Source organism: Falco biarmicus, chromosome 7, assembly GCF_023638135.1.
Source record: "Falco biarmicus isolate bFalBia1 chromosome 7, bFalBia1.pri, whole genome shotgun sequence".
In the NCBI taxonomy this organism is placed as follows: domain Eukaryota; kingdom Metazoa; phylum Chordata; class Aves; order Falconiformes; family Falconidae; genus Falco; species Falco biarmicus.
In genome coordinates, this window is record NC_079294.1 from 72098144 (window position 1) to 72115912 (window position 17769).

Below are 17769 nucleotides of genomic sequence, written 5' to 3' on the forward strand. Positions count from 1 at the left end.
CCATTTAAATCCAAGTTAGCAAAGTAAATCTTCCAGAGATTTCGAATCATAACCCATAGTTGCCGATTTACTTTACTAGAAGAATTATTTGTAATTTGCAAGGAAATCTGCACCACAGAAGCATTTGAAATCCAGAAACAGTTGCTGAACACAATTTTCCAGCCTTTTTCCTTGGGTTGCCAGAAGGCAAGAAAGGAGGAGAGAAAAAGAAAGGAGCAGAGAACACTTCCTTCTCCCATCAGCCTCCTCCTGGCCTAAAATTCAGGAAATGGCATAATTCGCTCCAGTGAAGGCCTGAAATCTGAGACCTCACTCCCGAGAACTAAAATAGCCAGCTGGGGCTTAGATTAATGGCTTTCAAATGCACAGAGCCAGCGTCTCCGAAGGTGCGTTAACCAGCCACAGCTTGCAATGCCACATTATGAAAAACATGAGACTTCTAATTAGGTAACTTTTAGCAAAGTAAATCCGCCTTGGATATTTAATACTATAATAGTAACATTTAGTGCTTTCTACATTTAAAGAGCTTTATGTATATTACCTATTAGAAATTAATCTGTACATCCTCCGAGATGGCTACCTATTAACCCTGGGCAGAATAGCTGGAAACCAGGGAAAGCAAAAGCTCAAAAGTTACTGGAACTGTTATCCCAAATACTCAAAAACAAGCTCAACAGAAATGTACAGATGTAAAGCACGATTCAAGGCCCTACAGCAAGCTTCAGAGAAAAAAAACAACCATTAAACCAGAACTAGCCCACAAGAAATTACTAATTCACAGACCAACACTGAACCCAGCATCCTGTATTTTTCTTCAGCATTAGCTGAGGAGCAAGTCCTATACAACGCTGCTACTCAAGAGTATTTGTAAATAATGAGTCGAACACTCAGGAATTTGGCGAGTAATATAAATCACAAGATCTGTTATGAGAAAATATATTTAGCCTTTTTTGTTCCTTTTCATTTGCTTCTTAGTTCCCAAGCTTTTAGGTCGTATCTGCAAATATTCTTTACAAGGAGCCTGACTAGAAATTTACTTTCTGTTTAAATGAAATGAGACCTCCTGTATCTCGCTCTTGCTCCTGTACTTTCTTGAGTTCCAAATTCTCTTTTAAGAATTTTATTTACGCAACTTTCACAGTCCCCACTTAGTGCAGAACTGTATGTGTGCCAGCAAAAATACCAAATTAAGTGTTTTAACGTGGGATGGGCAGAGTAATTGGGAAGGGAAAAGAGCCTTGGTCCAGACCTGTGCTGTCAGAAGGGTAGCTGGCTCCACATCATGGAATTCCCACCGAAAACTACAACAATGTTTTCAAAAGCAGCTGAAGCTCACTAAGGGTTTATGGGATTCAGAGTAAGCTTGGAGATTTCTGATTTTACTCTGGCTTTGCTTTTTCTTATGCCTCGTTATAGAATATTTGGATGATTTCACTAATTCTTTGCATGCTTTATTTTTCTGTTGCATTTTTATCTAGCATAAGAACTACGGGGTGATTTGGATAGGCTCTTTTTGGTCCTTACAGTTCATATAAAGGGAAACCTAAGCATAATAAGCAGTAAATTTAATTGCTCAAAAATCATTTAACACTGCAGGACAAAAAGAGCTAATGAGGGACAGGTCAGGGGGAAGAGAGGTTCTGAACCTCAAAGTTTCTCAGGGGGCTCAAGTTCCTCCCAGCAGCTACAAACACTTTTCTGTCCTGTATTCTGAGAGTGCATCCTTTCTACAGCACTGAGGACTGCAGTGGCAACTCCTGTGGAAGAACAAAAATTTAGGGCTAATTTGAATGTCTTAGTTTCCGCTAGGATTTTTTTTATTCATTTGCCTCACACACTTCCTCACTCTGTAATAATTATCATCATAATTATAGCAAAATTTAATTATTAATTGCTGAAGCATTTTCTTTGTATTTGCTATTAATGTACTCTTTCTGAGATGTTTCAGGCATACACTTCTTTATCCTCTCCTGTCCATGAGCCGTGGTACATTATTCATTACTTTTCTGTAATGTGATGTAAATTTTTCTGCATGCAATCATCCCTTTGAATTTTGAAGTATGTCGTTGTTTTTTAATCAGAATTTCTGACTAAACTATAAAGAAAAGAACCCCCCAGCAAGTATTCATCAGCATAAGCATTTTAAATACATGCTTTCCCTCCTCCAGAATTCTGACAGACTCTGCTTTATTAATCTTATCAGGAATGTTGGCCCTTCCAGAAAGCCACCAAGGAGTACCTAATTCAAAAGTTGTTCCATGTGCTGTCATACTCCAAGTACTTGATCTTCGACCTTTAGTCACCATCACGGAGAATTCATACAAGGTATTTGGTTTTAACCCAGTCACTAAATAGCTCAAAGTGGTTGCATTTGCAGTCTGAAAGAAAAACAAAGAGTCAGTAACTTCTGAACTGCAAACCATCAATCAGCTCTCAAACACCCGTGTCTCAGGTGTCTAATATATTTTAGCACTGCTACATTTTCACAACCACTGTCATTAATTCTGTAACATTTCTGCTCTGTCATGCAAATTCATTAATCAAGTATTAATGTGCAGTTGTTTTATCCTCAGCTAGAAGTTCTTTCTGCAATCAGCAAGACCATTTAGTAGTAATTATATTTTTTTTAAAAAAAGCAAGCAGTAATACAAGGTCCAAGGCACACCTGTTATGCAGCAGGCTAAATCACTTTATGGGGAGGGGTGGAGGTGGTTAATTTACAGCATCTCATTAAATGATCTGGCTAGGGGAAACAACGAAGCACAGCTAACAGTAACAGTCCTTCTTGAAATCTGTATCTGCCTTCCAAATTCTTGTTGGAGTTTTCAGTAAATTTTTAATATCCTTCAAAAAAAAAAAACCAACTGAAGGTACAGGTGCTGAGACTTGAAGATAATGAAGCTTTACCAATATGTAGATTTTTTTCAGAACAAATGGTTACCTAGGATTGCACTCTGAAACTACATATGGCTTACAGTGGAATTTGTAACTCAGACATTTAGCTAGAATTTTCAACCTTTTGGTTAAAATATCTGGTATTTGTTATACATGACTTGAATGTGAACAGAAGGTACTGGAGGCCTATGAAAACCACAAGAAGGATGTGTCTACACATGCGTATATTCCCTGCCTTGACCTACAGCAATCTAGAGCACAGAATCGGTTCTGTCAGTATTTGATGGCCATACAGCAACCGTATACAACCACTGCCTTCAGAAAACAGCTATTTTCAGCTAATTACAAAGAAAATGCACATTTCTTGAAGACTTTATGAACAATACAGTTCAAATTTGCTGCAAAGGAACCCCCTTATTTCTGAAGTATCAGTGACATCTTTTTTTCTTACACCAGGTGAAAGTGCAGAAAACTGTTAGCCAAGTGATACTTAGACTTGTACAACATTTTTTGCTTGTTCACATATGTGCTTTGCCCATTAAGACATCACAGGGGTGGACAAACAACGAAGACATCATAAAGCTAATTAAAATAAAATCCTCTGTTAACTTTAAACCTTTACCTGACACAAACTCAGTGTAGTTTCAAAGTAAATGCGATTGTGGAAAAATAGTTCAAACATTTAAGTGTAAAGCAGGACAGTTCTTACACTAGTTCAGTGACAAAGCTCAACTGAGCACAACCTCCCTGTAATGACACATCCAAAGGAGAAATCCTCTCCTGGCATCTTGCATCACAAGCTGACTTACCCCTGGAAACGCACACCATTTCTTCCTCTCCAGAATACCTATAGAAATTCCTTAACAGCATTTAGGCAATTGATTCTGTTTATATCACTTTACAGTACTTCTTAGCTCCTAGCTGCAGTCGTACGTGACAGTCCTTTTCACAGGTTAAAGTTGTATTTTTCGTTTATGGCTTTGAAACTTGGTATCTTTTCATCTCACTGCACATTATATTGAATGGAAATGACACATGAAAGGCTAAACTGGAGTGTTAGACTTCACTACTTTCTTCATTTTTTAACACCACTTACTGTTTTTAAGATCACAGCATATCCCATGGTACTAAAACCTGCTCACCTACTAGAAATAAACTTCATAAATTTTACCCTGTAAAAATCTATTTGCCTTTTATACAGCCCTGAAAGATCTAAGTTAAGATTTCATATTTTAGCTTATGCTTGAGAGCACACTCATAAGTCACGGGTAGCCCGCGAGTAGGACAACTCTGCTCCACCAACAAAGATTCTTTGAGAAACGCTCTCTGATCTGCGTTAGTGGAACTACACTGTTCAAAGCACAGTGGAGTCTTTTAGCTTCAGGAACTGTATCATATCTGTTCCTCTGGTTATATGCTCTAGATTGACACAACTCCTATACAAATCTAAGAAAAGAAGACTCCTTCAAGTAGAACCTCTTAACTTGTATTTACAGAGTGCAGCTTCTTCTTTAATAACAGTTTGTGACTGTCAGCATAGAAGCGGGGAGCAAATGTAGAAACTATGAATGAACTGTATCAACATCCAATTTACTGACGAGAGGGATGGACGGAACAATGCTGTGTTGAACAGATGCAGCTTTGGATGCTAGAGACCTGCCACAAAGATAAAGTTTCTGTGTGCAAGGCTGCGTACCGGAGAAGCTTCAATGCAACTGGGTGAACAGCCTCAAAACACGCAATAAATAACAAAGCTGCTAGAGATAGCAATTATCCTAGCTCATACTTAATAAAGTTACCAAAGACCTGACTGAAAGGCAGCAGCCTATTGAACAGCACGGCTGAAAAGAGGCTTCGCCTTTCTTAAAATTAGCAATTGTTATTGTCTGACAGAGTAGTACAGAGTTTATGATTGAAACAAAGAAGAGCAGGATGTGAGCTCCTCAGACATTATGGGCTAAAAATGATTAGAGCAAATGTTCTCAAAGTTACAACCTTTCAGGCAAATGCTTTTTACAATGAGTAATTTTTAACTATATTCCATCACCACATATTACTTTTGGTCCACAATAAAACTTCTTGACCACTGGCCGCCAGCACTGAGAACGGTGGGAGTATCTCATTTACCACTGAGGGTGGGTTTTTTAAAGCATTTAACTAATGAAACTGCAGCATTATATAAATCACTCCCAAGACATCCTCTGCACATGACTCAGGAATGTGGGTTCATAAATAACTTGTCTTTATAGAAAAAACACACACATATACAACTTTTCATTTCAATAATAAAAAAATATATCTGGTTTGTAACAAGATTGCTCTGCAAGAGCATAAAGGGAGCTCCACTAGCTGGATAGTTTAACAACCATTTCCTTTGAGTCTCATTTCAAATGCGAAATTTGCAGTCAGCATTTCTGAGGCCTTCAGATAACTCTGAAAATTAAAAAAAAAAATAATCCCACCAATCAACTAAAAAAATCCAAACCAATAAACTGGACCCCAAATCTAGTCTAAATCAAAACAGTAGATGAAAATCAAGGAAGGCAGGGATATCATAAAGTTGTTGCTGTATATTTTGCACCCATTCAGTTCCCAAAGGAAACGTTCACTATCAAGTTCAGATGAACAGAAAAGGTTGTAAAAGGAAACTTAAAACTGTCAGGGTAAATATTTTCCTTGCATGACTCACCCCAAAAGATTCAGATTCTTCTGCTAACTGGAGAGAAGCCAATAGTAACACACACCTTATTAAAGCATTATTGGCTCCTCTAAAGGGGAGCCCACATCTGTCGTACACAGCGAGTGTGTTGGGGTGAAGTACAGCATATAAAGCTGTCACCGTGCCCACGGTTGCACAGCAGCATGGATCTCTGGACGTGCTCGCCTGCCTGCCCCAGCCAGCCCTTCCAGCCACTCACACAGACACGGAAGAGACACAAAACCAACTACTTCACTGAGTCTAGAAGGATCTTTCAAGCAATGATTTAACGGAGCAGTACTGATCTGAACTCAGTCCAGGCAGCTCAAACAAAACCGGGCACACCTCTACACCACTTTCTAAGCACTTGTCGTTACTTTCGGCTTCCACTTAACCCTGGCTCGAACATGAAACATCTTCTTACTGAAGTAACGCAGCTGTGTTAGTGTTGTGGAAACTCCAATACCTTGTACTTCGTATTTGCGGGGATATTGGTTTTCCAGCGAACCGTGTAGTAGCGAGCGTCTGTGATCTTCTGGTTCTTCGGCAGAGAGTTGTCTGCCCAAGTGATCCGTATGGTGTCATGGCTCAGAATGGAAGCCTGAACCCCCACCGGTGGCATCATGGGAGACGGATCTGGCACTGGAGTGTATGGAGCATTAATAACAAACAAATCAACCTCGGAAGTGTCTAGGGAATTGATGGGTAAAATAGTGTATTATAATTAAAAAGGGAGAAGGTGGCATTTTAATGTAAACAAAAACAAAAAAGGGGAAATGCAGGGTAGTACAATGAAATGAAAGGTGAGAAATGGAGAAAGAGAGAGAAAAGCCAGAGTTAATAGGTGACATAAGACCGGCTAATCAAATTAATCTCGCATTGCGTTCTTCTTAAGACAGTAAGACAACATATATATGCCAATATATATCCACCTCATCATATTGGTGTCCAGCACATTCAACCATGGCCTAAGAACCCCAGACATACAGTAATTTTAACTTTGACTTCATCTGCCTCAGAATGTCCACTGATTCCTTTCCAGAACACAACAAGGAGGAAAAAGAGCAGGACTTCCTCTAGATGGGTAAATGCCACTTCGTAAAAATTACAGGGAACTCCCAGCACCTTTTAAAGAATGTTAATGGCAATCACGTTCCAAGTACCACACAAATTTGCAGTAACAGAAGAAACTGCAGTTCCAATGTCCCCTATAAAATCTATACGAATTCCTGCTCTTCAGAAGACTAGAACAAAGCGTTAACATCTACACACAACAACTAACATCAACAGTCTAGTAGTGAGCACGGTGAGCCATAGCACAGCAACAGCTCACTTGGAAACAAGTGTCTCTGCTTAAAATCTTCTATTAATGTATTACAAGACCAAAAAAAAACAACTGCCAAGAACTTGTGTAAGTGACAGCAGATTGAGACTTAGACAAAGAAAATGCAGGCATCATGTTCAAGATGTCAGGGTAGAAGACCAAAAAGAAATAAACTATACTTGTCCGTAAAAAACAAGGTAAGGGCCACGCCTTTAGAACTGCATCACACAGCCTGGCTCATGTAATGGCAACTGTTTGAATAAGAGCATCTCTAAGTAGTAGAAAGTTTTGTCATTTAAAAATGAAACTAGTTCTAGGTGGTTTAATAACTGGGTGAAACAGGCGAGGCCAGCCAGCTCAGAGGTGGAGTGTGCTTGATGCCACAGGTGAACACGGCCCCAGGTCCTCCCACCCCAGAGGCAGCCGCGGGCCTGTACCTGAGTGTGGCCTGGTCACCGCACTCTCGTAGAGGGGGATCCCTTCCCCCACGTTGTTAAATGCCTTCAGGGTTATCACGTAGTGGGAGCTTGGGTCTGAAGGGAAAAACAAACATCCTTTTAGGGCAAGCCGTTCGTGAATCCGATTTTCTGCTTTTCCATATTCTTTGTTCAGTATTTTGTTTTTTAACAGAAATACATGAAATAAGTAAACTAAACTGGAATTGCAAAGGTCTCCACACAGACCTGGTAGCGCTCAATAGCTCTCGTACAGCGGCAGTCCAGTCATAGAGCTACATTACGTACAGGCAAAAAAGCAGTGAGGAATTAAAGGAATGTTTTAAGCTGCTCTACTATAAAATTACTCAGAAGTTCCATTTAATGGAACTTCTCAGTAGGCTGGTACAGCAATATTTATTTTGCTGTCAGGATATTTTACCTGCCACAGAGAATTCTGTGGAGGGGTGAATCTGTATTTTTCTTTTAAAGCAGATGCCACTGCACCTTGGTAACATTTTAGTTTCTTTTTTGCCTGAAGCCAACTGTTCTGCAGCTCCAGCAGAAGAACAAGGGAATGCTACTCAGCGTGAAAGTTTTTGTGATAAGCACTGAAGGGAAAGCATTGGATCAAAGTGCTCTATGCTTCAAACTTGGGGACTGTAGGATTCTGGGTTTGGGGCTTTTTTTTTTTTTATTCCTCTGCCTCTTTCTCTATCATCAGAAAATTGAGTTTATTTGAAATTTATCAACAGTTTGGCATCCCGCATAATATCTGAATTAAGGAAAAATCCAAAAACTTGCATGTAGTTTCGTTTATTTGCAATACCATGATTAGCAAACAGTAACATAAATGAGAGGTAAAACTTGGCACTGATGTTAATTTGCTTTCCTTACCTAAGTTTTCAATGGTGTAGTATCTCTGTTTATAGTCCACCTTGATGGTCTGTGCATGAGGACTGCCAATGCCGTACCCTATCGCATAGCCTCTCACCACGATGTTCTGGTTTTCAGGTGGAGTCCAGCTCACTACAATACTGGTGACCAGCGGACGGACATGTAAGGAACTTGGAACTTCAGGAACACGAGTTTCTGTTAAAGAAAAATGATGGATTTAAAGGTCTTCTCTTAAATAAAGGTAATTACAAGAAGAGCTGTGAGCTAGTAAGGTCAAACGTAGCACTTCCACTCTGCGTCTGTATTCAAATGAGTACGCTGCGCAGGAGGGAGCTTTACTGTAAAGAGAGCACAAAGAATTCTAATAAGCAGAAGAAAATTAACATAGATTCATATACTAATATATTTTAATAGATCCTCTCTTTAAAAGAAAGGATAGTCGTACTGAGGAAAAGATCAAACCTGCTTCAAGGCAGACTCTTCTGATGCTTGTGCATGTTTTAACCAATTTGTAATTTTTCAAAATACGCACTACATTTATCACGTCCTTCACCTCCACAAAGAAATCTCCTTTTAGTTCCACCATATTACTTACTTGTGGGCATTAAAATAATTATAACTGAAAACACACTGATGATGAAAGAAAGGCTCCTGAGCTGCTTGTAGGATTAAAGAGAATATTCCAAATCTCTAAGAATTGTCAGTAAACTGTGCTGCAAAGTTTTCTTCTGATTTGTCCTACATTTGTTGCTATTTAAATCCTTGGGTTTCTTTAACTTAATTCACAAAATATATGCAGGGACTATACAACCATACCACAAGATAAAGAAATACTCAAAGAGTCCATATGAACTATTCAAACCCTACCCCACAAGCAACACAAATCTCATCACAACCCAACAGAGAAATGGAGCGTGGGTCCTTAGTAACAGCAGGACTTCCACAGCGTGTCCACTGATTCCACTGTAACGCCCTGATATTTTTACTGAAAGGTTTTTTCCCCACCGTTGATTAGAATTTAAAAGCAATCTAAAAGCACAACTGTAGTACCTACTAGTGTCCGTACCTTTGTTTTAACTTCTCAAAAATTAAATAAGTACTTTTGTCAGGCCACTGGAGCCTGCCATATGTTGACAGATTATAAATAATTCTATGCAATAGTAAGCTGAGTTCCCCAGTCTAAAATAAAATCAGCTCAGTGTTCTGCTTCCTGCAGGGATTTCATTTTAATGAAACATGCTACATTTATCTAAAAACATTTAATAAAGCACCACAACAGGATTATTTGGATCATAATATGCCACTGGCCTGCTAGCCCGGGGAGTTTATAGTCTCCAGCTGACACAGCTGATCAATTAAAGTTCACAACTATTAAATACAGAAAAGCTACATAATTGCAATAAGAAATGACATTTTTAACTGCACAGAAGTTAGTGCACTGGGGGATAAACTTTGTACAACTGGTTAACGCCTCTTGCATATGTGCTGCTGGGGAGACTTGCACCGACTCTGCAAAATGACACAGCCCTCCCAACATTAAGTTGTAACAGTCTGGCTCCTGTTTACCTTGATGACACTATAAAGTAAATTGTCTATTTAAATTCAAAAAGCAGCCATGGAATAAAAAGGAATGCCTTACATGTCTGTTGAACCAGAGAAACTGAAGAGTAGCTGTAAATACTTTTGCATGGTATTAAAATTACCCACGAGCTTACTAAAGAAAGAAAAGCATGGTTTTCTGTGATTGATATGAAGATGGCATGAATATCATGCCTGATCACACCAGGATTTATAGATTTTCAGGTCTGTGTTCCTGGAGGGGCTGGGGGTGCTCAGCCTGGAGAGGAGGGGGCTCGGGGGGACCTTCCCGCTCCCTGCAGCTGCCTGGCAGGGGCTGTAGGCAGGGGGGTCGGTCTCTGCTCCCAAGGAACAAGCAACAGGATGGGAGGGAGCGGCCCCAAGTTGCACCAGGGGAGGGTTAGATTGGATCTCAGGAAAAACTTCTTCCCCGACAGGGTTGTGAGCACTGGAACAGCCGCCCAGGGAAGCGGTTGGGTCACGTATCTCTGGAGGGATTTAAAAGACACGCAGCTGCGGTGCTCAGGGACATGGTTTAGTGTTGGGCTTGGCAGCGCTGGGTTAACGGCTGGGCTTGATGATCTCGGAGGTCTTCTCCAACCTAAACAATTCTATGATTCTATGTTCCACTGTCTTAGCTGTGAATTTTTATTACTTTATTAATTGTAAAGAATATGCATAAAGAAAAATTGCCTGCAAGGACTGCAACAGTCCAATTTGAAAAAAATTCAAATGAAAAAATCAACACAGAATGAAAAGGTTCTTTTCTTCTGCCCACTTCTGCCCTATTTAAATTTAATCCTGATGGTACCCTCCAGCCAAGTGTTGTTAACTCCAGCAATTCAAAAGCAATTCAAAATTCAAAAGCAGAGTTACATTTTCATTACCTTGTGTAAGTGCTGCCTATTTCACAGAGCTCTACTTCAGACTGGGGAACTAGTGGTTTCTTAAAGCTGCAAGGTTGTGTCATATCCAGTTAGAGGAAGACAGACACACAGATGAAAGTAATTTCAACTCTAAAATGTAATTTTAAATAACTACAAAACTGAACCCTACTGTTAACGCTGGGATTTTTGCTGTTCTTAAGCAATGGAGAGTAAGCAGTAAGAGGGCAAGTATTAAGTTGAGCATCAACTTCGCATAACACAAAGACTGAAGCACGGGCTCTCAAGGGCTTTGATCAGCTGACTGTTGAAGCAATCTTCCAGCAGTGTAGAACAAATACTGAAGCTGTTTCATTATTCTGTCTCCCAGCTGCCAGTACAACCGAATCTCAAGCCACACAGATGTGAAAGACATTACTGGGTCCTGTGGCATTAAGCTAGAATGCCCCTCCAGCGACTTTTAACACAGCCAAGAGGGAGACCAGCCTCCAAAAAGCATAAGGTAGGTGTGTGCAACAGCACCAATTAAATGCTCTTCTGAAATAGCAACAGTTCACCCAGAATCACTAGCTCCTTGTAGGCACTTCCAAAGGAGTCACCCCAGCCATCCTTCTAGAAAAAGCACTTTTCCCCCATTTTAGCTGCTCTCAGTCAGGTTCTGGGAGATGCTCACAAATTTGCTCATTTGAATTCTGCAAGCATCAGGCCCCTACTTACCAAACATCTGGACCAACTATGAAAGGTCAAAATTTTTCACAGAACACTTTCTACTGTTATTGTTGAACTCTGCATTGGAAAAACAAGATGCTAACATGGTTCTGTGTACCACACATCATGAATCTATGGATTTGGTGGAAGGGACTTAATTTCTGATGAAAGATAAGGTCCATACTAGTCTACCACTTCTGAAAATACAATGTATCCCCCTTTTCTTTTACAATGGCAAAATAACAATTACTTTAGACTCTTTAGAAAGAGTCTAAGCAAAAAACAAATTCCCCAAACCAACACCCAAACCCAATCAATTCAAAAAAGCCACAAAAACAAACAAACAAAAACCCACAAAAAAACCCAAGAAAAATATTTTATGAAAGCATGGCACCAGTTAAACACAGTGGAAAGATTGCAAAGGTCTACGGGCAACATTTCCCACTGTTTCTTTCCTGCTGTGGCATCTCTCTTGCACTTGGCAAAGTTTACAACTCAGAGGCTGCAGCCAGACCGCGTACTGCAGCCCGCAGGACTACACTCAGCCCGCCAGCACACAGAGAAGCCACCCTGAGCACACTGGGGTACACATCAGGGGCTTCATTAGCATAACTTAGGTGCTACAGAAATACATAATCACTATTTTACCTCCCCAAAGGAAAACAGTCCTCCTATCTCAGTTTCGTAGCACGTAACCCCCTGCATGATTAACCAGAGGAATTTTATCACAATATAAAAATTGAACCATTATTATTATGCCCTTTATGAAGTACTGAATCACTGACATTGGCATTCATGACTGGGTATTTCTTAGCAGAAAAAACATAGTGCCAACATACAGTACTAGAAAGTGTAAAAGCAGGGTTTAATTTCAAGCCACTTGGCAAGAATTTTATGTCGAAATAGAAATTAATTTCGCTTAATCATAAAGCAGATTGTACTATTAGAATACAGTAGAAACAACTGAAAACAATCAGGTTTGCCTTTAAAAAAGACAAATCAACTTTAGTGTGCCCTGCCCACAAAATCTAATGTTTTTGATGTCACAAATATGGTCACACTTGTGATCTTACCATCTAGATCACTCTCAAAGGTTTCTGCTGATACCCAGTCGGTAGCTGGTCCGGTACCATTAACAGTCAAGGCAGCTACTCGGAAGCTGTACTCTGTACCTCGTTCAAGACCTAAGAGACAAAGAGTACCCAAGATATCAAACCGGGAATTCCAGCTGTGATCCCAGGAGTCACAGCTCCTAATTAAAAGCCAGGTCTAACCTGACAGGAAGAAGCCTTTCACCCCACACTGCCCCTGGGCGTAACACGGGTCAGGAATGGAAGCAGCACCCACAGCGCAGCACCGTGAGGAAGCTGACGCCAATTAGGATGCAACAGCCAAACTGGGACCGGAGACAGCCGGGGCTGTGACACTCTGCAGGCTGTCCCTGTGGGCCACTGGAGGAGATTGTGAGGCACTCTTTGCAGCCAGCTCTAATTTCTGGCTATTAATTAGCTTTAAGTGCAGAAGCACCCGCATCCATAACTAAAGCTAGGTATAGACAGCAAGTGATCAAACTGTGCAAACAATTTGTTTACTGTATAGAAAACTGTACAATCAATAATCAAAGCACTATGAAAATGCACTCAAAATTTGATATATGGAACTTCTGTTGCTGGTAAAAACACACTCCGGTTCCAGGCACATATCAACTCCTGCTCTGTGAGAAACGGAAACTTACGGAGTCACAGCTGGAGTTTCAGAGCACAAATCAAAACATCTTGTTAAAAAGTGCATATTCATTTTCCAGAGAGGCACAATTTCTTCTCTTTTGACCAACTGTTCATTTACAGAGAGTTAAAGAAAATGAACAAAACATAGTCTTGCTCCTGTTCTCATGTACTCTTCATTTCTGCTAAAGCAAATTCTAGTTCTGGTAACAATATATAATCTATACTAAGTAATGTACTAGTCTGCATCTTTCAAGTGTACAAATAAAGAGAGAATGTAACACATTCATGCCAGAGAGAAGGAAAAAAGGCTGATGTCAGTGAAACTAGGAGGGATGGTTTGCACAGATGCCTGAGGCAAGAAGTCCACAGGACGCTGAGCTGGGCTTGGCGGTGAGCACTGCAGGGCAGAGCGTGCCTCCCGCGCACCCACACGCAGGCAGCGCAGTCTGCAGGACGCCTGCCCAGACTGCAGGGCTCGGGCATCCTTCTCCATACAGTTCTGACATTTGGGCAGACACCAGGAGCTCAGGACCACCTTCTGCATGCAACCCTGTGCCTTTTACAAAAGATTTTAAAAGGACTTGTCCAGTCCGCTTTGCAAACCAATGGCAAAACTAGGGCTAAACACCAGGTCACTGAACTCCAATTACCACCAGCCAGCCCAGAGTTACCGCCAGCCAGCCCAGAGTTACCGCCAGCCAGCCCAGAGTATCTCATTACCTACAAACACTCCTTTTAAGGGTTTTCATTTTTTCTTCCAAGGCAAGAACCCCACATAAACATGCCTCTGAGCCTGAGCCCACTAAAAGCACCTAAAAAACGCCCTTCTGATAACAAATGCTTGCAAATAATAGCTCACCTTCAATTAGCTGCAAGAGCTGGGTGCCACCGATGCTCTCTGTCACATCACTCTTGCGGGACACTTTACGGTAGCGAATTTTGTAGCCAGTGATTTGTCCACTGTGTGTCCCCGCAGGGGGAGGCTGCCAGTGCAGCATGATGCTCTGTGGAAGGCAGAAGGTCAGTACAAAGTCATCGCCACCCACACAGCCAGAAACTACTCTAGTGCTAATACTTCATGAAACAAGACAGAAAAACGCACATACAGAAAATACCGCATTTTTGTACAGTAAATCATAGGCTATTTGTAAAAAAATACCCCCCCTGTGATTCAGCAGCAGCCCAGGTCATACATGTGCCTACAGTTCATCTCTAAGCACTTCGATCTTATTAGCCCTTCTGATTCCAATCTCACAAATGGCCCCTGGGGTTTCCCTTTCCATTTCCTTCAAGTTATCTTGAGGTATGGTTTACCTGAGGATCTATCTTTAAGAACTGGTATTTTCTCTAAAGGGTACAAGTTATCTGAACTGTATGTAGTTTATGTGCATTTATTTTTAATCATACAAGTAGCAGAAGAAGGTAATCTGGAAAAGAGTTTTTGGAAAAGGCTTTTAAAAAATCTCCAATCGTAATCACTGAAGTCACAATGACGGAGTATATAATTTTCTCTTTTAAAGTGCCTGGGACACTATAAATGTGCGTATGTGTGCACACACACTGTAAACAATAGTTAATCAACAGGAACACATTCAAGCTCTGGCGCTTCAGGCCTTTGTGCCTGATTAAACCTCTTCCATAATTAGCCTCCATGCTTGTCATTGTCACAGTCTTTGCTGCATTCCATGATGTACGATCCACAACGGGCTGGAGCTTCTAATGCTTCGAGCCCCACATTCAGATACTCTCCTGCTGCGCAACTCATACACAAATAGCTGAAAAGCAGCATGGTAGAAAAGAGACCCAAAGCAGCTCTAAAATCTGATCGTTCTAAGACCTGCCAGCCTTTTATTTACCCATTAGGAACAGGAAATTCTCCACATCTTACCTTGGAATTCCGTACCTCCAGCGTTAGATTCTGTGGTGGAGCACTGGGGACTAGAAACGTTGAAGGAATTACAACTCCAAAATTTCCATATACTGTATCACACACTGTATTTCCATACACACCTACTCTCTGCTATCGTTCCGTCATGAAAGTACAAACCGTTCTGGTTTAAGGCACTATATAACTACGAAATTCTACCAGTGGTACTTTATGACATACAGTGACTAGCTTAGGAGTTTTACATATTTTTCATCACAAAGAACAAACTCACTTTTTATTCAGGTCTTATCACAGATACCTAAATAAAAAAATGTTCTATTTAAAGGTTCTTGCCATAAAATCTAAGAAGAGAGATCACATTCAGTAGTTTTCAAAAATCAGATCTTTAATTTATATTTTTGATTCTGGGAACCCACATTTAAAATTCTAGCCATGGTTTTTATTACCATGTTTTTCTGTAACAGAAAGACCCCTGAGTCAACATGTCTCTGTGCTACCGAAGAGGTGAAGTCCATCACAAAGTAAGTTTCTGCTTCTAAACTTCGTTCTTCATTAGTTCTTTACTACCTGTAGTAACCTGCTGGTCATGACTGAAACTCCATTAGACAAAAGGGCAAAGTAAGAGAGAACCCGAGACCAAGGAAACCCTGTCCAGCACTTCAGGCTCACACACGTCACCTGAGGGCAGAGATAAGGGTTCCCTGGCAGGAAGGTGAGGCCCCAGCAAAGCAGGAGGACAGAGAGGTAGCAGACTGGGGTAAAGATTGTTCCAGCCCAAATAATGTGTTTTCCAAGTAACTCCCAGGAGCCACAACAATAACTAAGAGAACAATCCTGAGTGCGTAAAGTGAAAGTAGCCCTGTGGTAAGCAGAAGGTACACCGGGGTGTGGTTAAATAAACACCCCTCTCCCACTATCCCACAACAGCAACGGAGACAAGCAGGATTTGGTTTTCCTTCTCTCTTGCCAGCTGAGCGAAGCCCGAAATCACCAGACCTAGGCATTACGTGCTAGGTCCCTTAAAAAGCCACAAGAGGAGGAAATGAAATGAAGCTTTTTTTGCTGTTTGTTTTACACAGTTGTTGCCTACTTTCAGAACAACCTGAAAAAGTAGTCTTGGGTTTCACATGGAGTGGTTAATAATTAATGCACATATTGCAAACTTGGTGAAAGACAATCAGCAGAACACAGGAGACACGCACGTAAATATGTCCATACGTACGTCTCACCACATGCACAGTTCATTTTACGTCAAGGTAAGCTCAGGCTCAGACCAGATTAAGAATTACCCAGGCCAACAAATACAATGGATTTCCCATGGGCCGATATTCCACGCTTTGATAGGAAAGGCACAGCCTACATCCACCTGCACCATACAGTAACCCCCGCAGGCAGGAGGCCCGCGACATGCCGATGGTTCAGAGCGGTGCCAGGAGCAGGGAAGGGAGCTGCCCTCCATCGGAGTGTGATGCAGAGCTGCATTCCTAGCTGTAGTACACCACTGCTTTCTGTGGATCAGGAAGGACCACGAGGAGAGAAACAATCCTTATGAGCAGCCCATAAACCTTGGTTCAAATAGTAACACCAGCAGAGCTATCCTGCAACAAACCACCGGAACAGATTAGGAGCAAAGATCCACATAAAAATGCAGAAGCTTGTTAAATAGAAGCTAAAGGAAGCTTAGAAAAAATCCCTGCAGGAAGCATGGAGATTGCTTCCAGATAGCACAATAAGCAAATGTGTATCGTTCATCCAGAAAAATTTGAGAGACTGAAGGGAGAGAACAGGTGTTAAGCACCAGCGTTATAAGATTGTAAGAAGCAAGGCAACATCCTTCAGAAAGCTTTAGAAAATAAATTTCTGTAGGTTAAATGTGAAAATATAAGTTGGGCCACAAAGAACTTCAGGAAAACTTGAAAATGACATTACAACTAATAGTAAATTCTTCCAGAAAATGAGCTGGAAGCCCTTTGGAGATGCTGTAGAGCTAGACAACGGTCAGGGTATGCCAGAACATGAAAATGGTAAGGACCACACAACGGTCTTCAACTTTGTGTCTGTGCTGAGGAAGGAAGAGGAGAGGCTTCCATAGCACCCTTTACACGGGACTTACGGGATCTCTCAAATGGAAACGTCAGTGTAGGGGATTATGGAAGAGTCAGACACAACAAACAGCAGCTTGCTGCCAGTCAGATGCCACTGATCCAGGGTTTCTCAAGGAACTTGGGAATGAAACGGTTGCATGACTTGACTTATAAGTAACTGGGAGATGGTAAAGTTGATGCCAGTATTTAGAAGGAGTTCCATTTGAGAAACTTCAAGTAGGAAATCAGAAACCTGTATTAGGCAAATTAACTGAAGCTACAAAAAGCACAAAATCCATAGATCCATGAAGTTATAAATATGTATTTGTCACTTTTTAAAGGGAAATCCCACATTGCAAACCTGCTGGAGAGCTCTTAAGAAACAAAGTGATGAGGGGAAAGAAATCCTTGCCTGAGAAAACAACTGGTTAAAAGAAAGAGAAGGTAGGAAGGTGGGTATGCACTGGGAGATGACCTGTGGAGCTCCACCCTGGCATGTGCTGTGACCCGTTTTGTTCAACACATTCCTAAGTGATGATAGGGGGATGAGCAGCGAGGTGACAAAAGTTAGTACAGACAAGATCTGATGGTGAAGAAGCACAGGAAGACCTCGGGACATTTTGTGCCTGGATATTAAAGGGGCAGATGAAAT

The 17769-nt window shown here is 41.1% G+C and overlaps 1 protein-coding gene across 9 annotated transcripts in view; it reads right to left on the reverse strand.

Annotated features, from left to right (window-relative positions):
- Window positions 1-17769, reverse strand: part of NEO1 (neogenin 1) — a 212119-nt gene that overhangs the window by 25726 nt on the left and 168624 nt on the right. For 7 of the 9 annotated variants that reach the window (XM_056345732.1, XM_056345735.1, XM_056345730.1 and 4 more), the window contains exons 12-18: window positions 15034-15083; window positions 14005-14149; window positions 12492-12602; window positions 8249-8443; window positions 7355-7450; window positions 6060-6283; window positions 2240-2378 (exon numbers count right to left, since the gene is read on the reverse strand). In XM_056345732.1, coding sequence (XP_056201707.1) covers window positions 2240-2378; window positions 6060-6283; window positions 7355-7450; window positions 8249-8443; window positions 12492-12602; window positions 14005-14149; window positions 15034-15083 — 960 coding nt within the window. The remainder of the gene's footprint in view (window positions 1-2239; window positions 2379-6059; window positions 6284-7354; window positions 7451-8248; window positions 8444-12491; window positions 12603-14004; window positions 14150-15033; window positions 15084-17769) is intronic. The other 2 variants (XM_056345733.1, XM_056345729.1) reach the window with 1 other exon arrangement.